The sequence below is a fragment of the Mustelus asterias genome, chromosome 1 (assembly GCF_964213995.1).
Source record: "Mustelus asterias chromosome 1, sMusAst1.hap1.1, whole genome shotgun sequence".
Taxonomy (NCBI): Eukaryota; Metazoa; Chordata; class Chondrichthyes; order Carcharhiniformes; family Triakidae; genus Mustelus; species Mustelus asterias.
In genome coordinates, this window is record NC_135801.1 from 60,923,438 (window position 1) to 60,951,336 (window position 27,899).

The following is a 27,899-nucleotide window of genomic DNA, read 5'->3' on the forward strand; positions in this document are numbered from 1 at the left end:
AAAAATATTGCAGCTGACAAGCACAGAGAAGGAAGTAGCCGAGATCAATGGAGTCTCGACTTCCCTTACTGTTTAGAGGTGGGGAGCTCCAAGCTACCTGGTGTCACATATCAATCACAGTTACCTACAGGCCATACAGCACTCGGTCACATTGACTTGATTTCAATAACACGGGTTGCAACACATGGCAGGTGCAAAAAAAAAACGTAGGGCTTCGTAGTTGCACATTGATGTCTGATAAAACGTTGCACTGATAAATTTGTTATTTATTCAGATTGCATAAATATCAAATCATTTCACCATATTGTCATCTTGTTGATCTTAGCTAGTTTCTGATAAGTGCCTTCTAGATTGCTGGATGAGTAAATAGAGGAGAAAGTGTTTCCAATGGCATCATAGCCAGCAAAATAACTAGAGGCGATATGAGGATTTAAAAAAAAATTACTTTGTTTTAATTTAGAACGCACTGTCTAGAAGGGTGGCGGAAGCAGATTCAATAGTAACTTCCAAATGGGAATTGGATGAATATTTGAAGGGGGAAAAAATACAGGCGTATGGGAACAGCAGGTTTTGGGGATTAAGTGGATAGTTCTTTCAAGAGTCAGCATAAGATGGGCCAAATGGTCCCTCCCATTGTGTTCTGTCATTCTATGTCTAAGATTGCCCCGAGATTGTACTAAAACAGCATTATTGTAACTTGAAGCAAAACTAAACGACATTTAATCCATATTTTCATTTCCATATCATTGTATAAAAATGTTATTTTCTTATATTTGAATTGTAAAATCCTTTTAATATCTAAAACTAAGAGTTCTAATTGACAAGTACAGCATTAGCTAATTAACGCAATGACTCATGGATAGCAGTAAAGAAAATTACACATACTTGTAAAAAAAGTGAAATCTAAACAACCTGTATTCTACATACAAGAATTCTACCAGGACGGTACGGTAGCACAGTAGGGTGGCACAGCAGCACAGCGGTTAGCACTGCTGCTTCACAGTGCCGGATTCGATTCCTGGCTTGGGTCACTATCTGTGTGGAGTTTGCACGTTCTCCCCGTGTCTGCGTGGGTTTCCTCCCACGTTCTGAAAGACGTGTTGGTTAGCTGCACTGACCTGAACAGGCGCCAGACTGTGGCGACGAGGAGAATTTCACAGTAACTTCATTGCAGTGTTAATGTTAAGCCTTACTTGTGACTAATAAAAAAAAACTTTAAATAAATAACCTTTACTTTTTTTGCAGAGAGAAACAAACAGCTATAAAATTCAGAGCGCTTTAAAGGACAGAGAAAAACTGTGGAGACCAAATGGAAAGATGGGGCCATGGTGGAATAAAGGAAACAAAAATAGAGGGGTTGATAGCGAGGGCTGTAGGAATAATATTCAAACAGACATGGTTTTACCTACGGTGGCACAGTGGTTAACATGGCTAACAGCACGAGGGACCTGTGAGATTGATTCCTGGCTTGAGTCACTGTCTGTGCGGAGTCTGCATGCTTTCCCTGTGTCGGCATGGGTTTCCTCCGGATGCTCCAGTTTCCTCCCACAGTCCGAAAGGCATGCTACTTAGGTGCATTGGTCATGCTAAATTCTCCCTCAGTGTACCCAAACAGGCGCCGGCGTGTGACGACAAGGGGATTTTCATAGTAACTTCATTGCAGTGTTAATGTAAGCCTACTTGTGACACTAATAAATAAACTTTAAAACAAAAGGCAGAAGTGGTAAGGCGGAGAGATGCAAAGAAAGAGCTGCAAATGGGTAATTTTGTTAAGATTAAATCTGGCCACTGATTGCGAAAAGCAGGGAACGATGAAGAAGCAGCAAATGGAAGTTGGAGAAGTGGAGGGTATATGTGGACATGCAAGACAGGATCAGACTGCTTAGTTAAGGCGAGCTGAGATTTTAAGGCGAGCTGAGATTTTAAGGCAAGGGAATGAATCACGAAGTCAAGTTGCTAGTGCAGAAGGCAATGTTGGAGTGAAGGGACTATAAGGATGAGGAGGGAGTCCAAAGCTTTCAGAATGAGTTATGGAAGTTAGAATCAGAGAAGATATGAACAAAACTGAGTCTGGAGTTGATAAAGGCATCATGAAACTCCGATTCACAACCATATTTTCCTTCAAGTTTAAAACTAGAAAAAAAATCTCAACTTCAAATTCCACACAAACACTAGTTCACAATATACTGATGGAAATTAACACTGAAAGCTGCAACAAGGCCAAAAGCAAGGGACAGTCAGAGTATTTTTGCTACTGCCAATCAGACCACCTGAAACACTCTCAATTCTCTTATATCGGCAACACTACAGCTTAGCTTGAACTAATGGATATGGCATATCTCCATTAATGGTGGGATTGGGGTGGGAGAAGAAAAAGGAATTAAATGATCTCACAATTTTGCAAGCACAGTCTGTAACTGTACTTGGTCAACAAAAAGAACATACATTTCTTACATACTTTCTAATTGCGTGAAGCCGAGAGGATTTCTTTTTCAGTCCTCTGCAGAAAGCTGACAACATTTCGTGGCATTTTCACATTTTGTTTATTCTAATTCCCTTGAGCAGAGTATTAAAAAACATAAAAAGGGCAGGGAAATCATTTTTAACAGTTAGGTGCAATTTACAGTTCCCAATCCTCCAAGCAGAAAGTGGTTATGAATGTTTGTTTGATGAAGGACAGAATATCAATATGCAAAACCTACTTTAGATGAATTGGACATTTTTGAAGCCAAAAAAAGGACCAATATTGAACATTGCCACCAAACTGTCAAAATCAATAATCAACATTTCATTCTGTCTTATAACGTAAATCTGTTTGCATTTACTGATGTTAGATTTTAAGTTTGGCTATGAAATACATTACCAAATGAAAATCTGAGAAAACTGGCCTCGTAGGGTTGATTACAGTGGTGATGGCTAAAATTAAAAGAACTCAGATGAAATCCCTGGGGCTGTGAAAAAGAAACACCAAGGGATGGCTAACTACTATTCCCTAATAATTGGTTCCCAGTGGAGGTTTGTCTCTCCACTGCCCTGTTCCAATACATTTTGGAACAATTCCCAAAACAGAATTCGGTTTGTTCTTTTTTTCAGCAAATGAATTTTAAAACATATACACTGACAAGCGGTCCTGAAAAAGCACATAGCTTGAAAAGAGAGCGTCTGTTGAGACTCTCTATCAGTTGAGAACATGAACAAACCAAAAGTTGTTTATTAACTATGTTCTGCCAGTGGTTATATAGGTCATGGAAATTCTCAACCAAAATGAAAGCTATGAAGTAATGGATTTTGCAGTCCATATTTAAAACTCTAGCTGGTTTACCAATAATGTAAAACTGATATTGCACTGATGTTATACGCTACTCTTACTGAGCAACCCACAACACACAAATGCAATATGGTTTCCCTTCTACAATTCAAAAGAATTATAGCTCATCTTTGGGATGTAGACATAAGTATAGCATACAAATTATCATGATAACCTAATTCACCAAATTATGCAATTACGCTCCATTTAATATTTGAACTATACACTGCAGCAGAGGCACTCCCACAAAACGACTGCAGCTCAACACACTCCTTTCAGAAATTTAGAAAAATCATCCGTTTACATCTTACCAGTATACAAGTGGTGAAGCTCGGAACTACATGATTTTTACAAGACTACCAGCACTGATTTAAAACTGGCCCTTCAGGTGGGATCCTCTGTACCCCAGGGTGGCCCCCATCCTGATTTTCTTCCCACAGTACACACCTACCTCTCCATCGCTCACACACCTGCTTCCTGGTTTCATCTAAAAGTATGAATTAATAAACCATCACCTGGGTGCGCTGGAAAATTATTCCCTCTCCCCTCCCACTTTCCTTCCCCTGACGTGTATAAAAAGCAATGGACCAATCCAAAACAAAAAAAAATTGCACTTAAAAACAAAGCCAACAAATGCAGTCTTGAAAGAGAAAATATGGTATTAATGACCTTACAGTGCAACAAGGAGAAAGGGTATGTGTAGGTGACAACATGTTTAAAGAAAATTAAATGCCAATTACCCGCCCACTCCCCAACCAGTTGGTCTGGATTTAAAGTGCCTCAAACTATTTACTTGTACTCTTGAAACAAAATGGTGTCCTTTCAGTAAAAGCGAAGTTATGGAAAAAGAAATAATACTGAAGAGAGAGAATGGGAGATGTCCACAAGGTGAAATACAGAAATGATAATGTGTTTTATTATCTTGTATGATTGAATTTTTAGAGAACATTGAATTGCTTAGATGCTGCCTGCTGAAGCAGTACTGTGAAGTAATTGTGCATTTGGATGGAAAGGACAACGTTAAATAGAAAGCAACAACTACTCTACTGGCCCAAAAGGAATGCATGAATGGGCAAGAATAAACCAAGAGTTGAAATACGAATGCAAAGATCAAAAGAAAAAAGGTCAATGAGAAAGAAAATGCATACAAAGGATCAGAATAGAGAAAAAGCAAGGAAGCAGTTTATATAACATTCATTTTTTTGTAAGCCTCCCCAGATTTTCTACACAACGTCAAAAAAACGCAAATACATTCTGGGTTGTCTCTAATTTGGAGCTGTACTTCAGGGTGTAACACAGATGTAGATTCTACTTTCAGCTGGTATACAGCACACTAACTGCTATAGTAAGCACCAGCTGAGCCAAGTAACCTTACAAGTCGTTTGTTAAATTAGAACAACATAGGAAAGACAAAATATTAAAACACAAGAAGAACAGAAAGAATGGAAGCTTTGAAAGGGAGACAAATTTAAATAGGTTATTCACTTGTAGATATTCAGTCAACATTCATCTAAATTGCCTAAACTTCTTAGTGGCAGATGCAGTTCATTGCCAAATTCATCACTTTCTCACTTTTGTCATCATGTACATTAGTGACCTTTCTTCCATCATGGGAATGGAGATGTTCGTTGATGTTTGCACAATGTTCAGCACCATTAGTGACTCCTCAGATACTGAAACAATCAGTGTACAAATGCAGCAAGATCTGAATAATAGCGAGGCTTGGGCTGACAAATGCTAAGGAACATTTGCGTCATACAAGTGCCAGGCAATGACCATCTCTAACAAGAAAGGATCTAACCATCATCCCTTGACATTCAATAGCATTACAATCGCTGAATCCCTCATTATCAACATCCTGGCGGTTAAAATTGACCAGAAACAGAACTGGACAAGCCATATAAATAGTGTGGCTACAAAGAGCAGGTCAGAGTCTAGGAATCTTGCAGTAGTTCACCTCCTGACACCCCAAAGCCTGTCCACCATCTACAAGGCACAAGTCAGAAAAGTGATGAAGTGCTCTCACTTGCCTGATTGAGAGCAGCTCCAACAAAACACAAGCTCGGTACCATCCAGGACAAAGTAGCCCGCTTGATTGGTATGCCATCCACAAACAGTCAATCTCTCCACTACCAACTAATAGTGGTGGCTGTGTGTACTATCTACAAGATGCAATGCAGGAATGCACTAAGGCTTCTTAGGCAGCACCTTCCAAAACCATGACCACCACCATCTAGAAGAACAAGGGCAACAGATACCTGGGAACGCCACCACCTGCAAGTTACTCACCATCCTGAATTAGAAATAAATCAATGTTCCTTAACTGTCAGTGCGTCAAATTCCTGGAATGCCCTCCCTAGCAGCATTGCGGATACACCTCAGGGACTGTAGTTGTTCAGGAAGAAAGCTCACCACCACCTTCTCAAGGGCAACTAAGGGTGGGCTATAAATGCTGGCCTAACCAGCAACGTGCACATTCCATAAATAAATGAAAAATATATTGTTTACAATATCTAATAATATTTCAGAATTGACATTCAATTAATATTTACTCAGGTTTATAGTTCTGTCCTGCTACTCAGGTTTTTCAAATATTGTAGCCTCCTCTGATTTCAGCTGAGTTATTGAGGGACACCACCTATTGGTTCCATCATGGAGCGGTTTAAAGATGTGGAGATTACAACTTGCAGATCTCCAGATGTGAGGGGGTGGGTGCAAAGAGGCCGATCTGCTTTAGCTTACCAGCAGTCGCCAATTAGAAGCTTCTGGCTTAATCAGGTGACAGTGGCCACTGTTGGGATGCACCTACAGGATGAGGGCACATTGATGGGCATGCATCCTCAAGACATTTAAGTGGGAACTGGAAGATTCAGGGCCAGTCAGGTGGGTAGCTGGCAGCACCTTTGCCACAGGAACAGCCACTGCCGGGGTGGGTGGGGGGGGGGGAGGGGGGGGGGCTCCAATGAACATCTAAAATGGAGGGACCACCCACATTGAAATATTCTGGGAGGACACCAAGTGATGGGCTCTCCTGATATGGGAAAAATGCCCAAGGAGGTGGAAAGTGGCTCTTATTGGCCATTTAAGTGGCTCAGCTGGTCTGCCACTTTCCTGCAGCTGGCAAAATGGCGTGTCTGTGGGTAGATTCGGGTACACCACATGCCAGCCTTCGCCCTTTATATAATTTTGTGGCAGAACTTACTTTTAAAAATTAGAGAATGAGAGTCTTCTCATTGCCTTCCTTGTGTTATTTATAATTTAATTCCTCAACTCAACAACAGAAATCAACAACTTGTATTTACATGCTGTCTCTAACCAGGTAAAATGTTCTGAGGCAATTTAGCAGGGACATAATGAGACAAAAATCAAAGCCAAATACAGAAAAAACACTTGGTCAACTAGGTGAGTTCTAAGGAGGGGCTGAAAGGAAGAGAAGGATGTGGAAAGTAGGAGGGGATTCATGAAAAAGGGCCCTGACAGCCAAATTCATGACTGCTAATGGTGGGAAAAAGGAGAGTTGGATGCCATAAAAGGTCAGCGGAGGAGGAATGGAGAGCATGTAGAGCTGGATAAAGTTAGAGATAGGATGCAGAGACTGCAGTTTTGGATGTGTTCAGTTTCAAGAGGGTGAATGAGCAATGGAATAGTGAATCTGCAGATGATAAATGCATGGCTAAGGATTTCAACAGTAGACGGGCAGAGGTAGGAATATTATGGAGGTGAAAGCAGGTAGGCTTTGTACTACAGACGACTTGTCAGTTGGAAAAGTAGTCGGTGTCACACAGACTCTGAAGGCTATTTCAGTCGATGACAATGACCAGGAGCGGTTCAATTGGTACCAAAGGTACAAGGTTTGGCAGGGATCGAAGATGATGGTTACGATCTTAACATTTAGCTGGAGAAAAATGTGGCTCAGCGAGGGCTAGATGTCAGGATGCAGGGAAATAACATTCACGCTGTGGGTAGGACAAGTGTGATTAGGTCAAGAGAGGTGCCGGAGAGGTGGAGCTGCATGTCACCAGCATACATATGGAACCTGACCCATGTCTTTGATAGGAGGAGTCAAGTTGTTGGTGCAGGGAGCAGAAGTTTCACCTCTTCAACTTCACTTCCACCAGACTTGAGCATAACTGGCACACGACTGGACTGGGTCAAGCACTTTCAGGCTTTATACTCCCTTGTCAGAACTGCTCATTAGGCTAGGATAATGCTGGAGTGCAAATATAACCACTGGCTATTTTTTCCTCTACATTAAAATATTTCCTTATACCTCTCCTGTCCCCTACACCCTCAGCTCCAATAAGTATAAGGAATTCATGAAGCCTTTGTAATGAAGGTTGGAACCATCTGTTCAGTTACCCGTTTCATTCCCTCACCCCTTGATTTTTGTCATGTCTTTCTCCTATCTCTTCTCATGCTTTCTTTGAATTTGTCTTGTCCAATGTTTGACTCCATTCTCACTAAATTTTCTTTCCGGACTCCAATGCTACCTGATATAATTATTTTCCTCGAGGTACTGTTCCTTTCCTTTTCAATTCAGCCGTTGACCCTCTTCTTGCTTGGAAAAAAGCCACTCTTCACCCGTGTAAAGAATCATCCCTTCCCAACCTTTTTTCACAAACCCACGACAAAGGACAAGGGCAGAAGATACAAGGGAACACCCCCTGCAAGTTCCCCTCTAAGCCACACATGACCCTGACTTGGAATTACACCCCAATTTCTTCACTCTCACTGGGTCAAAAACCTGGAACTCCTTCCTAACAGCACTAGGGGTGTACCTACACCACATGGACTGCAGCAGTTGAAGAAGGTGGCACACCATCACTTTCTCAAAAGCATTAAGGGATGGGAAACAAATGTTGGCCGAGCCAATGACATCCACATCCCATGAAAGAATTTTAAAAAATAAGGACACTACAAGCAACTTTCAGCAAGATCAAAATTGTCTTGTGTCCCAGTTCCAGAATAGAAAGGGAAAAAGTTAAATTTAGTACCTAGATATTAAGAAAGAAAATGTAAGGTAACAGATTAACATAGAAAAGAGAGAAAATAGGAAACAAATGGTTAAGAAGTCAGAGCAGGAATAAAAATATGAAAATGTTTTGTTTAGGATTGAATTCAAAGTGTATATGGGTATCAGCATAATATTCCAATAAACCTATTCCCAAATATCAGTAATATCATTGATACTTTCTGACTCTTCAGCATCTTAAAGTTAATATTTTCCGAAGAAAGGATGATATTTCCTGCAGTTTGCAGCAGGTTTAAAGATTAAGATGGTAAACTTAATATTAAAAGACAGCTGTCAAAAAGAAATGAAGAGGAGACACTTTGGTGATTCTTGACTGCAACACTTGCTGACCCACCAGTGGCAAAACAAACATCTCTTCGATCGAACAAAAAGAGGCAATAAACCCTTCATTTCTCTCAAACAAATTAAGACCACCAAAGCTAAGATTCCCATTACTCTTTTTCTCTCTCTCTCGGTTCTTTGCTTTGGAGGCTGATGGCCGATGCATTTCGTGGTCTCTGACCAGGTGGATTGTGCAAATGCCTGAAGTGGTAACCTGCCCACTTCATTGCATCAGCTAACCACAGTCTTCTTTGCTTGGCGATTGATCACCTTAAATAAACTACAGTAATTTTAGTAAATTAGTTATTTTAATCATGGACTTTAAAAATCGTGTAAATTGATCACCTTTAACGGGTTTTTGAGGTGAAGGGTGGGGAATAGACTAGAAGAGATGCAAATAAGTCACGATAGAGCAATATTTACCTTCCTGTGCCCCTGAAGCAGATGCTGGTGATGCAGAGGTCGATACTGATGGATCGGCTAATGGTGGTTGCCGTCTTACAAGAGGTGCTCCTACAACTGGAAGTGTTGCTACTTTCGCTCTGTCAGGTAGGTAACTTTGGTTGATATTATGTGGCATTGAAAGAGGTGGACCTAAAGGCAGAACAAAGCTTGACTGTAAACAATGTGCGTGACTTGACTGTACATATTAAATACATGATAATAAATATCTAAATAGCATGTTTCAGAATTCCTGCAGACCATGGATCATAGGAACAAGCAAAGAATGGCCTCAACCTCTAATATGGCACACTGCTCCTCTCCATACACCCTCAACTCGAGCAGCCCTTGTGGGATTCAGCCTCATTTCAATAGTAATGGTGGGTTTTTTGAGTTGGGTGGGGATGGTTCGGGACAGGGAGCAGTCAGAAATTGCTCTCACCTTGCTGAAGCAGAGAAGAGTGCCAGGAGAACCGGTGCTCCGGTTTCCTCCCACAGTCCAAAGATGTGCAGGTTAGGTCGATTGGCCATGCTAAATTGCCCCTTAGTGTCCTGGGGTGTGTATGTTAGAGAGATTAAGGTAAATATGTGGGGTTTCGGGGATAGGGCCCGAGTAGGATTGCTGTTGGTGCAGGCTCGATGGGCGGAATAGCCTCCTTCTGCACTATAGGGATTCTATGATTCTACGATTCTATAAGTTAAAAACAAGTGTTTTTTAAAAATGTCATTCAAGCCTGTGACATTGCTCAGCTAACTAATTGCTCTCAATTACTGTAAAGTATAAATATATTTAAAATACCAAAACAGAAGAGCAGCCCCCCTCCCCCTTTACTGGCAGCCATGTGATCTCCTGTGAGGCAAATAGAAAATAACTTAAAAACTAAGCTCATTCAAGGGGAAAAGGCAACTCTGGGAAGTTAGGAAGGTGATGGAAATTAGGTCCAGGAGACTACAGGCTGCATGAGGAATATCATCTAACATCGCCGAGATGCAGTGAGATTAGCCTCAGCCGAGGAATCCTCCAAGTCATTGTTGAACAACTGCAAACCCACAATAACCACATGAGCCCAGGTCTTGTTCCAGACCCCTTCCAAAAATTCCTGCTGAATCTGACCGAGCTCTATTCTTATGTACGTTATGTTCCTGATGCATGTCCACTGGTTCTCCTCAACCAGTCTAATTCCAATAGTCAATCCACAGACGGTGTAGTCCTTTCATTATTATAAGAGCAGTTCATTTCTATGATTGAGTTTTTTGAAGGTGTAACCAAGAAGGTAGGTGAGGGCAGTGCAGTTGATGTTGTCTACATGGACTATAGCAAAGCCATTGACAAGGTACCGCATAGTAGGTTATTACATAAGGTTAAATCTCACGGGATCCAGGGTGAGGTATCTAAATGGATACAAAATTGGCTTGATGACAGAAGACAGAGGGTGGTTGAAGAGGGTTGTTTTTCAAACTGGAGACCCGAGACCAGTGGTGTGCCTCAGGGATCAGTGTGGGGTCCATTGTTATTTGTCATTTATATTAATGATTTGGATGAGAATATAGGAGGCATGGTTTGCAAGTTTGCAAATGACACCAAGATTGGTGGCATAGTGGACAGTGAAGAAGGTTATGTCGGATTGCAATGGGATCTTGATCAATTGGGCCAGTGGGCGGACGAATGGCAGATAGAGTTTAATTTAGATGAATGCGAGGTGATGCATTTTGATAGACTGAACCAAGGCAGGACTTACTCAGTTAATGGTAGGGCATTGAGGAAGAGTTACAGAGCAAAGAGATCTAGGAGTACAGGTTCATAGCCCCTTGAAAGTGGAGTCACAGGTGGACAGTGTGGTGAAGAAGGCATTCAGCATGCTTGGTTTCATTGGTCAGAACATTGAACACAGGACTTGGGACGTCTTGTTGAAGTTGTACAAGACATTGGTAAGGCCACACTTGGAATATTGTCTACAGTTCTGGTCACCCTATTATAGAGGGGATATTATTAAACCAGAAAAAGTGCAGAAAAGATTTACTAGGATGCTACAGAGACTTGATGGTTTGAGTTATAAGGAGAGACTGGATAGACTGAGACATTTTTCTCTGGAGTGTAGAAGGCTGAGGGGCGATCTTATAGAGGTCTATAAAATAATGAGGGGCACAGATCAGCTAGATAGTCAATATATTTTCTCAAAGGTACGGGAGTAAAAAACTAGAGGGCATAGGTTTAAGGTGAAAGGGGAGAAATACAAAAGTGTCCAGAGGGGCAATTTTTTCATACAGAGGGTGGAACAAGCTGCCAGAGGTAGTAGTAGAGCTAGGTACAATTTTGTCTTTTCAAAAGCATTTAGACAGTTGTATGGGTAAGATGGGTATAGAGGGATATGGGCCAAACGCGGGCAATTGGGACTAGCTTAGGGGTTTTTTAAAAAAGGGCGGCATGGACAAGTTGGGCCGAAGGGCCTGTTTCCATGCTGTAAACCTCTATGACTCTATTAAAAAGTTTAATTTTTGAGACAATTAATGTTACGTTAATTGTTGAAACTATGCAAATAGTACCAGATTTTTAAAAATATCGAATCACCAACCTTTCATGCTTTTTTCTTTAAACTCTACTTGTGGTCAAAGTAAAAAATATGAAATTATTTTGGTTTATTAGGACATTAAATCCTCAGTTGCCCACCCATTTCAGTTGTCTGCTACCCTGGTATCTGACACCTAGCAGTGGAGAGTGTAGACACAGGTGATAGTAAAACAAAGAGTGTTAAGTCAAGGAGAAATAGCACTTGCCACTTGATAAGAAACAGGAGCAGGAGTCGGCCATTTGGCCCTTTGAGCCTGCTCCACCATTCAAAAAGACCCTGGCTAATCTGATTTGTGACCTTCACTCCATTTTCCCACATGCCCCTCCATAACCCTTGGCTCCCTTGTAGTTCAAAAATTTGTCTAATTCAGCCTTGAATGTATTTAATTACCCAGCCTCCAAGGTTCACTGCGGAAGTAAATTCCAAAGATTAACGAGAGAAGAAATTCATCAGAACACAAGAACTAGGAGCAGGGGTGGCATGGTGGCACAGTGGGTCCCAGGTTAGATTCCAGCCTTGGGTGACTGTGTGGAGTTTGCATGTTCTCCCAGCATCTGTGTGGGTTTCCTCCAAGTGTTCCAGTTTCCTCCCACAGTCCAAAGGTGTGCAGGTTAGGTGAATTGGTCATGCTAAATTGACCCTTAGTGTCAGGGGGTCTAACAGGGTAAATACGTGGGATTACAGGGATAGGGCCTGGGTGGGATTGTTGTTGGTGCAGGATCGTTCAGCTGAATGGCCTCCTTCCGCACTGTAGGGATTCTATTATTCTAAGATTCAGTAGGTGACAATTCAGCCCCTTGAGCCTGCTCTGCCATTCAAAACGATCATCTCAGCCTCATCTCCACCTTCCTGCCCACTCTCCATAACCTCTCGTCCCACTACTAATCAAAAAACTATATCTCCTGTGATGATAGTAGTGCAATTATATATATTTATGTTTAAGGGAAATATTTAAAAATTCAGCTTTATTCTACAGGCAGTCGCTATGTGTGGAAGGCTTGCAGCTCAGATGTTGGGAGAGCAGGATAATTACCCATTTTAGCCATGTAGTGTTTATTTAGGATAGCGCTAATGGATTTAGTTTATAGATGGAGATTCACCCTGGAGCTTTCGATTAGTTTGACTGAAAGGGTCGTGAGTTATCCATCAGGTGCTGATGTAGTAATGGGAGAAGCTAGGTGTGTAGCAGGTAAAAACTAAGCAGTTGCAGTGAGAGGTCTGCTAAAGTCAGAGGTATGTGTAGGCTTTTCCTGAGAACTCTCTCTCCACAAAAACTCTCAAAGCTTCAAGACTGTTAACACAATTTATTACAAGTCTGCACGAATGGGATTTATTTGGAACTGGAGCTAGATAAGCTGGAAAGTAAAGTTGCTTCCTTTCATTTTTAAATATTGTTCAATTGTTAATGGTTAAGCAACTTCATTTGTCTGAGTTACATTTAAACTGTTATTAAATAAAGTTTGTTTTGCTGTAAAAGATCCATACTTTGTCAGTGGAATCACTCCTGGAGAGAGATATCCTATCCTCACAATTATGCCAAGAAGAAAAAAGTTGTTGGGGTCTAGTTAGGCTTCCTAATGTAACTTGAGGTTTTGGTCCAGAACCCTAATATTCCTCAAATTTGTTCAGTGTTCCGGCATCCACTGCACTCTGGGGTAGAGAATTCCACAGATTCACGACCCTTTGAATGAAGTAATTCCTTCTCATTTCTGTTTTAAATCTGCAACCTCAGACTAAAACTACCATTTCTCATTCTACAATGTCCAACAAGGGGAAACATCCACTCTATGTCTACTCTGTCAATCCACTTTAGCATCTATATACCTCATTCTTTGAAACTCCAGCGAGTATAGGCCTAAACTCTTCAATCTCTCTTCATAAGACAAGTCCTTCATCCTGGAACCAATCTAATGAACCTTCTCTGAAATTCCTCAAATGCATTTACATCCTTCCTCAAGTAAGGGGATCAAAACTGTATGTTGTACTCCAGATGTGGTGTCACCAATGCCCTGTACAGCTGCAACAGCACTTCCCCACTTTTACACTCCATTCCATTAGCAATAAATGCCAAAATTCCATTTGTCTTCCTTATCATCTGCTGCACGTGCATTTTAACTTGGTGCAATTCATACATAAAGACACCCAGATCCTTCCGCACCCAAAGCATTTTGAAGTTTCTCTCCATTTAGCCAATAAGTTGCCTTTTTACTTCTCTGACCAAAATGGATAACCTCACACTTATCCATATTAAATTCCATCTGTTAAATTTTGGTCCACTCACCTAACTTGCACATATCCATCTGTAAATTTCATATTTCCTCATTGCTTTCCCATCTATTTTAGTGTCAACTGCAAATTTGTCTACAACACATTCTATCCCTGCATCCAAGTCATTAATATAGATTGTAAATAGTTGGAGCCCAAGGACCGAACCCTGTGTCAACCAGAAAAAGATCCATTTATCCCCACTCTCTGCTTTCTGTTGATTAGCCAATCCTCTATCCAAGTTTACCCCAATCTTGTGGGATTAACCTTTCATGTGGCATCTTATCAAATATCTTCCGGAAGTCCAGATACACTACATCAACAGGACCCCCATTATCCACTTTGCTTGTTACATCTTCGAGGAACTCCAGGAAATTAATCAAACACGATTTATCCTTCATATACCATGCTGACTCTGATGGATTCCTCATCCACTGAGTCTTAAATGGGAGACTCCTCATTTTTAAAAGATTACCCACATTCCTTAAGCCCCCTCAGAATCATACCTGTTTCTATAAAATCTTCCCATTCTTCTAAACTCCAATGAGTATCAGCCCAATCTGTTCAACCTTTCCCCATAACACAACCCCTTCATCCCAGGGATCAAACTAGTCCACTTTCTCCAAACTGCTTCCAGTGCAAGTATATTATTTTTAAATAAGGAGACCAAAACCAAAGCAGTACTCCCGGTGTACCCACACACCTGTCCTGGTGTACCAAGACTTCCCTACCTCTAAATTCCACCCCTCTTGCAATAAAGGCCAACATTCCATTTGTCTTTCCAAATACGTGTTGTACCTGCACACTGACATTTTTTGATTCATGTTCAAGGAAACCCAGATCCCTCTGTGCTGCAGCATTCTGCAGTCTCTTCATTTAAATAATATTCTGCTTTTCTACCCTTCCCACTAAAGAGGACAAGTTCCCACTTTATAATCCATCTGGCTTTTTTTTTACTTAACCAATTTTCACTTAACCCATCTGTATCTCTTTGCAGGCGGTGTCCTCCTTGCAACTTGACTTCCTATCTTCAGCAAATGTGGCTACAAAACAATTAGCATCTTCATCCAAGTCCTTAATATAGTTGAGGCCCAGCACTGAATCTCTTGGCAGTCCACACCTTGGCAGCCAGAAAATCCCAACACTGTTTTCTGTTAGTCGATCCTCTTTGCTAATATATCACTCCCAACACCACAAGCTCTTATCATGTATAATAACCTTTTATGTAGTACCTTATCAAGTGCTTTGTGGAAATCTACTGGTTCCCCTGCTTTATCCTCAAAGAACGCTAATGAATTAAAGATGATTTTCCTTTCACAAAACCAAGTTGACTCTAACTGATTGTGTTATGGTTTTTCTAGAAGTCCCACTCCTGGCTGGCACGGTGGTTAGCATTGCTGCCCCACAGCGCCAGGGACCTGCGTTCAATTCCAGCCTGTGTGGAGTTTGTATGTTCTACCTGCGTGGGTTTCCTCTGGTTTCCTCCCACAGTCCAAAAATGTGCAGGTTAGTTGGATTTGCCTTGCTAAATTGTGTTAGTGTCCCATGATGTGAAGGTTAGGGGATCAGTGGAGTAAATACGTGGGATTATTGGAATAGGGCCTGGGTAAGCTGTGCTGTTGGAGGGTTGGTACAGACTCAATGGACCGATTGGCCTCCTTCTACACTGTACGCATTCTGCGATACCTCCTTAATAACGGATTGCAGTATTTTCCCAATTACAGATGGTACTGTTATGTAACTGGCCTATAGTCTCCTGCTTTTGGTCTTCCTTGATGATGGGTGTCATTTCCGGTTAGGTTGTCAGCCACAGGAGTATCACGTAGCATTGGCTGTATCAGAGGGGCTGGATGTGGCACTGAACTTTTTTTTTAAGAAAAGGGCGCAGCAAAGTAGAAGATAGTCCTGTCATTAATTCTACACAGGGGTTCATCATCCTAGATTTTGCAATGCAATTTAGAATGTTTTTAACAACTTAGTCCAAAGTTGCTCTGGTTTAGAATCATAGAATCCCTACAGTGCAGGAAGAGGCCATTCGGCCCATCGAGTCTGCACCGACCACAATCCCACCCAGGCCCTACCCCCATATCCCTACATATTTACCCGCTAATCCCTCTAACCTACGCATCTCAGGACACTAAGGGCAATTTTTAGCATGGCCAATCAACCTAACCCGCACATCTTTGGACTGTGGGAGGAAACCGGAGCACCCGGAGGAAACCCACGCAGACACGAGGAGAATGTGCAAACTCCACACAGAAAGCGACCCGAGCCGGGATTCGAACCCAGGTCCCTGGAGCTGTGAAGCAGCAGTGCTAACCACTGTGCTACCATGGTTTAACAGGATATAAATCAGTATCACTGTAATTACTGAGACAAATTTTTAAAAACATGTAAATTGTCTGAAGAATGCAACACGTATCATTTTTAAACTTTTCTGTTGGTAGGAAATGCTTGAGTAACTCCAGAATTCCTGTAAATTTTAGGGATTATTAGATAGATTCATCAACAAAGGCTGAAAATGAAGTATACACATAGGGCTGTTTGTTAGAGTCATAACAAAAATGTAGCATGTATTTCTCATTCCCTCCTTTGGAAAGAAAAACCTAGAAAATATCCCATACCTGCACTGGTTTGGCTATTTGCAGAGGAAACAGCAGCTGTAGGATTGGTTGGTGCTGGCATTGATGCTCCAGGTAATGGGTGCCATGATGCAGCAGTATTTCCAGCAGGATAAGGTTGAAAAGATGCTTGTGAGAGTCTCTGTACAGTTTCTGGCAATGGTTTCACATGACTGGGTAAGACACCAACTAAAGGCTGACTGGTAGCAGGATGAACAGTCTGTGAGGTTAAAGGAGCATTGTAATGGGTGTTGAAAGCAGGCATAGCAGGATGATAAGAGAAGCCAGGATAAGAAGAATGAGGGGGAATACCCTGAGTAGTACTTTGAGAAGGTACATTGTAGGGAACTTGACCTGGATAGTGTCCACCACTTGGAACATAACCACCTTGTGGAGGAGCACTTACAAACGTAGGATCTAACTGAGGTCTGGCAGAGATCAGATTAGGACCCAAGGGTAGTGTGGTGTACATCTGACCAGGTCCTTGAGGAGTACCCAATGATGTAGGACATAGAGGAGGTCTGATGATATTGTGGACGGGTGCCTGGTAGTTGTTCTGGTAATAGGCAAAGTTGTACTGTCCAGCCATGGGTGCAAGTGATGCTTTATTGGGCATTTGCTGGTGACGTTCTGGAGCAGTACTGCTGTTCTGCAGAGGTGCTCCATGTCCAGTAGAGAGAGGTTGCTGCATAGACAACTAATTCTGTGTAGGGCCTGAAAAGAAAAAGAAATATAACTATAGCAAATAGTTATGAAATGATCAGTTACAAATAGTTATTTGTGAAAAACCAAAGACACATATATCTTTCCAAACTGTTTTAATTGTGTTATATTTGTACAGCATTACATCCAGTGATGAGAGTTTTAAAATGGCACTTCTCTTTCTAACTTCAGTTACAACTCCTATTCTTTAACCACATATCACAAACTTAAGTTGTTTGAAGTCATTTGGGCGGCACGGTAGCACAGTGGTTAGCACTGCTGCTTCACAGCTCCAGGGACCTGGGTTCGATTCCCGGCTTGGGTCACTGTCTGTGTGGAGTTTGCACATTCTCCTCGTGTCTGCGTGGGTTTCCTCCGGGTGCTCCGGTTTCCTCCCACAGTCCAAAGATGTGCGGGTTAGGTTGATTGGCCATGCTAAAATTGCCCCTTAGTGTCCTGGGATGTGTAGATTAGAGGGATTAGCGGGTAAAATATGTAGGGATATGGGGGTAGGGCCTGGGTGGGATTGTGGTCGGTGCAGACTCGATGGGCCGAATGGCCTCTTTCTGTACTGTAAGGTTTCTATGATTTCTATGCTTTCTATGATTTGTCTGCCATCACTCAGTGATAGCACACTCAAATCCAAAACTTTCTGACTGATCTACCTCAGCTGACGTCCTTGTGCAAACTGTGGTGGTACTGGACTGTCGGAAGTATCACATTTTGGATGAAATGTTAGACTGAGGTCACATTTGCTCTCTCACGTGATAGATCCATGTATCTGATCAGGGACCAGTCAATCCAGCTGAGAGTATACCATATGTTTGAGTCACTGTAGAATCATTTTGAAGCAGGACGCTGTTCACAAACATCAGGGGCAAGATTTCACGGCCTCGCTCGCCCCGAAACCGCAAAATCCCGCCCGAGGTCAACAGACCTTCCCATCTGTTTCAGGAAGAAGCCAAAAGGTCTGCTGTTTGATCCAAAATGCTGGCAGCTTGTGTGCCAAATGAAATGGGACGTTTAAATTACTGAATGAAAGTAAACCTTAACGTATGCTGGGATTTCAGCTCGTGTGAAAATGAGAGAATTTGCAGAAGTTTACAAGATTCATGAAAGTATGAAAGTGTGCACGTGATTGTCAAGTGTGTTCATTTCAACATAAGATTGTACATCCAAAAGTGGGACTGAAGAACAAATTACATTTTAAGTTAAAAAGTTGATTTTTAAAAATTTACTTGTGCAATTGTGAAAGGCACTGAAGAGCTTGTTTCATAAAAGATAAACTTCAGCCTTGAAGTCTTGGTGTTATATTGGGTGTCCGGTAGAAATTCAATTTGAACTTTTCAAAACACAGTTTTAATTCGACTAGAGTTTAAAAAACCATTATTGCTTTATACCATTTAAATTAAAGATGTGTGGTCTGCTTCTGAAGGTTTGTAAGTTTTAAAAAATTGGAAAATAATGACTTGTTAAAAACGAAAACACAATTGGATTATTTTTCAATTATTTAAAATTATTTAAGGTAGCAGAATTGCCTGCATCCAAGAATGTTCCACTCTGTCTTCCTGCAAGCAGAGTAATTAACCTTTTCCTCTGATAGCTGCTTTATTTTATTTAATTCACCACACAACAACTTTTATTTTGCAGAGTGTAAATTTATATATTAGGCATTATTAAAATTTTAAAAGTGAGAAATGTGAATGGACAAATTAATTTATTGGGTTCTTGGGTCGAACCATATTGGATTTTTAGTTTTTCTTTTAAGCAATAATGACTTTCAGATCAGGATGAACACTGATAAAGCTGCTGGATCTCTTGCTGCACTAAGATTTTCAGAATTTATCCACAGATGTCAAATGTTACAGCATGGTAATGATTTCCACTTCAAAAACTTGCCCTTAACCCAATCAGCCCATTTGTTATCTTCTGAGGCACAAGGTGTTCAAGTAGGGGAGATATGAAAGCTATCTCCAAACTAAATGTCTGCATATTTGTATTTAATGTAAAACCACCAAGCCTGGACACCGTTTCGGAGATTGGAGTCGATAAAATAAATCAATGAGTTGCTATTCAAAGCACCCAAGGGAAAATTTGTCAAAAACTTAAAAGGAACTATTGAAACAAAATCTGGGTAGGTCCTGTGTGTCGGGAAGGAAATTTTGCACAGAAATAAAATTGGACATTGGCAAAAGCTGACAAATCAGGAATAATGCTATTTGAATTTAGGGTCATTTTGAAATAATGAAACATCAGACACAATTTAACCAGTTATTTTTGAGAAATAAAAGAATGTCTAAAATAGGGAACAGACTAGCAAAACTTATTCATTCCTGGAATCAAGTGGGAATGTTTATCTTAGTTTTAAAGATATTATGAAAATATTATATTGTACAATAAAAATTCTCCAGGGCTTATGAATGAGACAGAATGCAAATCAATGGGATGCTACTTAAGATAAAAGATATGGAGACTAGGAAATCACACCAATAAATGGAATTGGAAAAAAAAATCACCAGACTGGAGCTCAATGGAATATATCAATCTGATATTAATGTACATTCTAGTGAAATGAAGGCATAGATGAGAGTAATAAATTGATAATTTTCTCTTGAAGGTGTTTGTATGCTTTACCTAAGAACTGAAGAAAAACAGCCACTAGCTGAGGCATCACCATGTAAGGGGAGATAAAAAAGATCTTGAGGCAGACACTGCCTGCCCGTCTACACATCCCTCCCCCCACTCATTCAATATCACCTGAAAGTCCAAGAATGACTCATAATACAAGGCACATGTGGCATGAGATTGTGATACTGCAATAAGCAAACATGATCTGTTCAAGTAACAAGCAGAAATTTATGACAAATCTGCACCCTGATCCTTCTAAAGTTGAGGAAGTGATTGTTTGGACGGGCAACAGAGACCAGGCCATCCAGTACATCCAATCTGAATCAGTAAACCTTCTCAACTTTCACAGGATGCATGTTGATTATGTCCGTTCTGATTATGTGTTGTATCTGAATTGTCCCTTCTCAATAAACCACTTCAAACTAAATCGCTTGTGACTCCAATTCTTGAGTAATCTGTTACCCCCAATCACATCCGAGAGAGAAACTCTATTCCTGATTCCAACCCCGACACCTACCACGGACTGGACATTGAAGACAGCTCAGCTGGAGAGAGGAAAAGCCAGGTTTGAAACCAGGAAAAAGAGATGTCACTTAAAATATCACAGCACTGTGGAAGCTGAATGTAATGTTTTACTAAAATTAAAACAGAAATATTAGAACTACAGAGCAGGTCAGGCAGTACTGACAGGAAAGGAAGGTTAATATTTCTCAGCTCGCTTTGTTAGAGCTGCAAGTTTCAAAAATAGGTTGTACCTGCATCCAAAACATGAACCTGCCTTTTCCTGTCATAAATGCTGAGCAATTTTTTAAAAACTGTTTCAGGATTTCAGTATGGTCAGAGGTCTTTTTGCTTCATTTGTATGTATTCTTGACTGCCGTTGCTCCAGACTTGAGTTCAGGCTCTCAATGATATTTTTAAATCACAGTCTAGTTGGATAGTCACAGAGGGAGGTTTCAAATCAAAAGTGTATACCACAATCCCCCTGCCTCATTGTGCTGTGTCTGATGACTCGTAGTCAAAGACTATTTCATCAGCCACAAGAGCTGGTTTCAAGAGATACAGAACGGTAACCAGTGTGTGTGCATATGCACAAAGCCAAGTGTATATGAGCATATACAGCAGCTGGTACTTGGGTTGTTTGTAAAATCTATTTATACCTTAATCCAGGGAGATAGATGATCATCTTCCCTTTACGGAGAGAGTTTTGCAATTTTTTTACTTTATGAACCAGAATTCAAGTTGAAACACATCAAGAAAATACTAAAATGGTTTATAATATCAACCTTAGAGAACAAAACATTAGAAACATAATTGGGATGAAAAATCCAGTTTAAACATGTTAGTTATGCTTGATTTTCACCCCTATTTCTCTCCATGCCTCCTTTACCATTGCCTCTTTCTGTCCTATTTTGTATTGTTTTTTCCTGTCTAAATTAAGTTATTTCAAGTGATTTTTACACTTGGAAAATATTTAAAATCTTTTTCTTACTTTTCCTTCCCAGTTCTCACCATCTGTATTGCTGGTATAAAGACACTGAGTTTTTAAATTCAAGTGGAGTGGAAATGAACAGTTATTTCAGCCAATTCAATGCCCAGACACTGAAGACTAGCCTGACAAGAGAAGTTTTATCCTGAAATAAACTTATCTTTAGTCTTGGGGCTAGATTTAGCATTAACATTCAGCAATTTCTAAACTCAGTGAGGAGCCACAGTGTGAAAGGACTTGCACGGTGATTTATCACATCCTCAGCAAAGCCTTTCAGTTATTGATATGTATGAAAACTGTGGTAGTCCAATTTGCACATAAGGTCCCCCAAACTACTAGTGTGATGCATGTCTTGTTAATCCAGCCCCCCTTTTTGGTGATACTGGTTGTAGAAGGGATGTCGGTGAAGGCACCAGAACTCTATGTTCTCCTTTAATTATTGAAAAAGGATCCTTTACATCCACCTGAATGGGCAAACAGAGCTTTCTGTTTAACATCCCAATTGAAAGATGGCACTTCTGACAATTCAGCACTCTCTCAGTATTGCACTGAAGTAATCAGCCTGGGACGATGCCATAGAGTAGAGCTTAAATTTAAATTCAGCTGACTTAAGGGGCATAAGTGCTTTAACTGAGCAAAAATGGTATAAAGTGATTATTAAACTGCTTTGCAACCTGTGGAAGACAGAGCAAATGGACAAATCTGGATGCCATGACAGTTATGTGTCACCCTGCCTTTTACAGTGGCAGGAAAAGCCAAGTCATAAGTCATGGCCAGAATCTTAACTTTGGAAATCCATCTATAAGGCACAATTTAATTATGCTATCTTGAAATAATTTATGATGCCTACAACAGCAAACAGGATTCCAATTACTCATTTGTCCATTTCCTATATTGTAAATGCTAAGTGGAGGATTTTGAATCTTATAGCCACAAACCACACCATAATTTGGTTAGTTTAGTGGAAGCAGATGCTACTCATTTCAATGTGAGTCATCTCACAAACACTAGCTGAGCTCATTGATAAAGAATCAAAACATGCATGTACAACCTCAAATCAGATTTGGTGGCCGGGACTTTATTCTATTATCCTGGCCATCGCTCATATATTCAAGGTGGTGAACAATATATTGTGACAAGATGCAGCCATTTTCTTTCCCTCAACAACTTTCTCCTTTTCTGAAGTGCTGGATGCTTGCCTGAGTACACTTGTCTTGTATAATCACATTCAAGGGTGAGGCGCGACTTAGAATGTCAGCAGGTTATTCAACCATGGGACTGCTGCAGCCTGCCTGCATTTACCCACATACATTTCTCTCATTGCTCACCTTGATCAGGTGGATGAACTCCGGACAGTGTTTCCTTCACTAACCCTGGGCTGCTGAGACCAGTTGTAGCAATGAGCTGTTATTCTGGTTGGCATCAGTCAAATCAGCATATACCGCGCACTGAACATGGGTTTGACTTCAGAATAAATTTATCAAGTAATCACTACGAGTTGGCTTTGAATCAAAAACTATAAATCTGTTGAGATTTAGTCCTTACGATTGTAAACTCTAAATTGTTTTGATTATGTTTTAGATTACTTTAAAACTTTATATTACTGAGGCACAATTTGTGTATCTTCTTGTTTAGATGTCAGACCTAAACAATAACTCACTTCCAAATGAGAATCCTTCAAGTGGTCATATATCTCTGCACACGTCTGCGACGAGGTAACTCTCCACCCGTGTGAGGGGGTTCAGGATTGGTACTGGAGTCACCTGAACAAAAATAGGACAGAACACGTTAAAGATACGACACAGGAGTAACATCCCAAGATTGCACTGATGATGCAGAGCTCATCTCACTAGCTGTGCACATTAGGAAATGACAGGCACCCTGCTCAGCATTCCTCAGCAGCATGAACTGGGAAACAGTTGGCAAACACAGCTTAGCGATATCAAAATCAAACAAGTGCTGTTTGTGTAACACTGCATATATTCAAACACATACTCTAAGGAGTCACAAAAATCATACTTGCAAGTTTATCTTTAAACAGAAACAAATACTGAAAATGTTTTTTTCGCACTCTAGATTATAATTTGTTTTTCTATTTTATCATTCCAATCACTGTCATGTGTAATGAGTGGCCAGATCTTCCACAATTTATATATCTTTTCATGTGGAATTAATGAAAAACATTTATACTGTCTGCTAGTTTTAGGTTATTTATTAGTGTCACAAGTAGGCTTACATTAATACTGCAATGAAGTTACTGTGAAAATCCCCTAGTCGCCACACTCATGTACACTGAGGGAGAATTTAACATGGCCAATGCATCCAACCAGCATGTCTTTCAGACTGTGGGAAGAAACTGGAGAACCCGGAGGAAACCCACGCAGACACGGGGAGAACGTGCAGACTCCGCACAGACAGTGACCGAAGCCGGGAATGAACCCGGGTCCCTGGCGCTGTGAGGCAGCAGTGCTAACCACAGTGCTATCGTGCCAGCCCTATTTTAATGTTATGAGAGATTGGAAACAGGCTATGAAACAATCCACCTATATACTGCCACGGCTCACAAGTGAACAGCAACCAGTCATTGGTGTACAGAGCTCCCAGTACGATGTGGATGCCTTCACTGGGAGAGGAGTAGATTGTTTCAGAAATCAAGTACGCAAACAGTGGGAAACATCTGACTGGTCAGGTTGCGCAGTAAAAATATTCACACCTCAAATAATTTAAAGTTCTTTCTTTTCCTAAAGTTGCAAGACTTGCTCGCTGAAAGGGGCAGAAATATAGTTTCCTGTGGTTTATCTTTAAAAAAATTACAATGAGTTGCAGTTCTTGAAATTTTTTTTGTCACTTATCTTTTACGCATGAAGCCTCATCTCACTGGCACCTTCTTCAGCCAAAAAAATGAAGCCGAGACGGATTCTGAGCCCTCTTGGTGGCTGTGTACAGTTTAACACCAGAAGAGGCACCAGTGCAAAAGAAGCTCATTTTCACCCCCAGCCCTTTTTTCCCCTTCTGTTCGGTGTCTACATGTGAAGCTGGGGTAGATATTGTGAAAATAGCACACAGAGAATACACAGGAGAAAGCTCGCATAAAACATTGAACACTGAAGCTCCAACTCACTAATTTTAACATTTGCCACAGTGCCCCTTCCGCCAAATATGCTTCAGTTATAGATCAAGCAATGAGTGGTAATGGCACATAGAACAGGGCAGAAGCTTCTGAAATTAGCAGTGTGAAGAAATGGAATTAAAAAGATGCAATGGAACGGAGTGTGGATACACACTGCAAATCCTGGCTCAGCTGTTTCTAAAATTCTACTCTCTCTCTCTTCAAAGCAACTGCATAAACATTGTTCTTGTTATTTTGAATCTACGTGTGCAAACCACATCTTTCCTTTTTGTGCCAAAACCCACAACATGTAGCAGAATTAGGGCATTGCAGAGTGAGTGAATGGTTGTGGATGGGGTGCCGATGATGCAGACTGCTTTGACTTGGATAGTGTCGAGTGTCTGAGTGTTTTTGGAGCTGCACTTATCCAGGCAAGGGGGAGAGTATTCCATTACACTCCTGTAGATGGTGGACAGGCTTTAGGAAGTCAGAAGGTGAGTTACTCGCTGCTGAATTTCCAGCCTCTGACCTGCTCTTGTAGCTGCAGTATTTATATTGCTGGTCCTGCAATTCCCTCTTTGAAACTTTCAAATCAATCAGAAAGGTCCCAACCAAAGTCACAAGTGACATAAAAACAAAAATGTTGGAAACACTCAGCAGGGTCAGGCCATCTGTGGTATGGAGAGAGAAACAAAATTAATAGTTTAGCTAGATGACCTTCTTACAGAATGGTGCAGGGAGAAATTTGACAGTTCATAAGAACTTAAGCAAGGTGAGAAAAATTCGATCATTCAACCCTATCAATCTCTGACTTACACTCGATAGCTCAGCATCCACAATACTCCAAGGTACAAAATCCCAAAGATTCACTACCTGTGCTGACCTCTCATCCAGAGACTGGGACCCCGAGGTCAAGATTTTTCTGCCTGGGGGGAACATTTTCCCACCATCTTCTCCGTCAATCTCTTTCACGTTTTATGTTTCAATGAGGTCACCTCACATTCTTCTAAATTCTCGGAGAAACAACTATCGATGCAGCAAAAAGGGAGGACAAAGGGGATGAAAGGAAGGGAAGATCATGAAAGGGTGGAAAGGCAGGAGTAAATGAAAAAAGGGATGATGGTGCAAAGCAAACTGGAACGGGTCAACTAAAGAAACCAAAGACTGGCCTTGAGGAGGTGTAAATGGCACCAGCAGAATCATTAAATCACAGGTAGCCAGAAGCTCAGGGTAAAAGCCAGCATACTAAATAATACTGCTCAGCAGAACAATCAGCCAACCTGGGTTTAATCTCAACATTGAGGAAATCAGATCATGAGCAATGAATACAGTACGCTGAATTGAAAGGACAATGAAATCACTGTTTCACTCAGAGCAAGTGCTTGAGGTCCCTGACAGGCGGAAGGAAGGAGGTGAAAGGGTACATGTTGCATCTTCTGTGCTTTCGTGGGAAGGGTGTTGGGGTTTCAATGACGTGGAGGGAAAGATCCCTTTGGAATGCTGAGAGGGGAAGGTTTATGCAGCAAGGGCATTGTGTTGGAGGTATTGGAAAGGGCAGAGGATGATTTGTCGAGTGTGGAGTGAGAGAGATTAAGGAGAATTCTATTCTGGGAGGGAGGGCAAAGGATGAGAGCAGGAAATGGGACAGAAATGGGATGAGGGCCTTGTCAACCACAGTGAAAGGGAATCCTTGGGTGGAAAAAAGGAAGACATGGCAGAGACAATGGTCTGGAAGGGGACATTGCCAAAACAGCTGTAGCATTCTCTGCAACAGGGAGCAGGGTCTAGTAACCCTCATCATTCAATACCTCTCTGCAACTGGACTCGGTTAACTATGCCCCTGTAAACATACTCTTTCACTGTTCAGCTTGTTGGATTGCCTTTGTACGGTTCCACTCTTTTCTATGCATGCATAGAAAACGTATTTCCATCCTGCAACTCTTACCTGCCCAGCACTGCTTTCTCCAGAATCCCCCAGGGGATTCTTGTTTCCCTTTTATTCTTCGGATACATACTGGTGACATAATTTCCAGACATGTGGTCAGCTTTCACATGATTGACCATAACAGAAAGCTCCAGCCCTCTCTCAACCTGTCCTCTAACTCCATGTTGTCATATTTCTTAAGACATCCAGTCTTAGATAGGGTGCAATTGTCCTAAACTGAATAATATTAATACCAAAGCTACTGGCTGAGATTTGCAGGAGTACTGACAGTAACATCTGGAATCCACACATGTACTTCTCCCTTTATGCTGTAATAGCGCTCTTTAAAAAACTTCTGAAAAGGTTATGCCTTGTAAATGCAGTGTCATCACCCACCTCTTCAAAAGCCCAACCCTTCATCCCACCATCCTTCCAATCTCCTGTCCCACCTCAAACCTCTTTTTCCTCTCCAAAGTCCTTGAATGTGTTGGCACCTCCCAAATTCCCCCTTTTCCCAGGACTCTATGCTCGGATCCCTCAAAATCAGTTTTCTGCCCATCACAGCTCGATTTAAAATTCCAAATGCCACCCATTATGTCTGAGGCAAAGGGCAATTATACCACAACACCCTCCACCAACACCCTTCCACTGCCATCCAGTCGGGTGGGACTGCACTCACCCAGTTCCATTCTTATCTAACCTTAGCCAAAGAATCATCAGCAATGACCTCTTCCTGTTCCTGCATCCAGTGTCCCCCAAGGGTCTATCATCACACCACCCCTCCCTTATTTCTCATCTACATGTTGCCTCTCGGTGACATCATCCAAAGGCACAAAGTTAGTTTTCACACATACGCTGACGATACCCAATCTCACCATCACTCTATCAACTTCTCCACTGTTTCTAAACTATCAAGATTTCTTATCCTATATCCTGTAATGATGAGCGGAAATTTCCTCCAATTAAATACTGGAAAGACTGAAGCCATTGTTTTTCAGTCCCTGCTCCAAACTCCGTTCTCTAGCTACTGACTCTATCCCTCTTTCGGGATTAAACCAGTCTGTTTGCAATTTCAGTGGCATTTTGATCCCGAGATGAGCATCTGATCTAATACTTGTGATATCATTAAACTGTCTATTTCTGTAACAAAACTGGACTTCAATCATGTCTCAGCTCATCCACGCCTTCATTACCTCTAGACTGGACTATTGCAGTGCGCTTCTGGCTGCTCTCCCACATTCCACCCTCCATAACTTGAAGGCATCCAAAACTCTGCCTGTGTCTTAAATCGCAGCAACTCCCTTTCCCCCATCACCCCTCTGCTTAGTGACCCAGTGACTCCCAGTCAAGCAACACGTTCTGATTTTAAAATTTCATCCTTGTTTTCAAATCCCTCCATGGCCTCACCCGCCTTATCTCAATCTCCCCCAGCCACAGAACCTTCCAATATATTTGTTCTCCACTATTCCAAATCTCCTGAGCATTTAAGA

General features: G+C 41.3%; 1 protein-coding gene across 4 annotated transcripts in view; it reads right to left on the reverse strand.

The window, feature by feature from the left end:
* LOC144493684 (protein transport protein Sec24B-like) overlaps positions 1-27,899 on the reverse strand; it is a 102,403-nt gene that overhangs the window by 70,928 nt on the left and 3,576 nt on the right. For all 4 annotated transcript variants that reach the window (XM_078213040.1, XM_078213031.1, XM_078213020.1 and 1 more), the window contains exons 2-4: positions 23,037-23,139; positions 16,561-17,271; positions 9,084-9,254 (exon numbers count right to left, since the gene is read on the reverse strand). In XM_078213040.1, coding sequence (XP_078069166.1) covers positions 9,084-9,254; positions 16,561-17,248 — 859 coding nt within the window. In that variant the 5' untranslated portion in view covers positions 17,249-17,271; positions 23,037-23,139. The remainder of the gene's footprint in view (positions 1-9,083; positions 9,255-16,560; positions 17,272-23,036; positions 23,140-27,899) is intronic.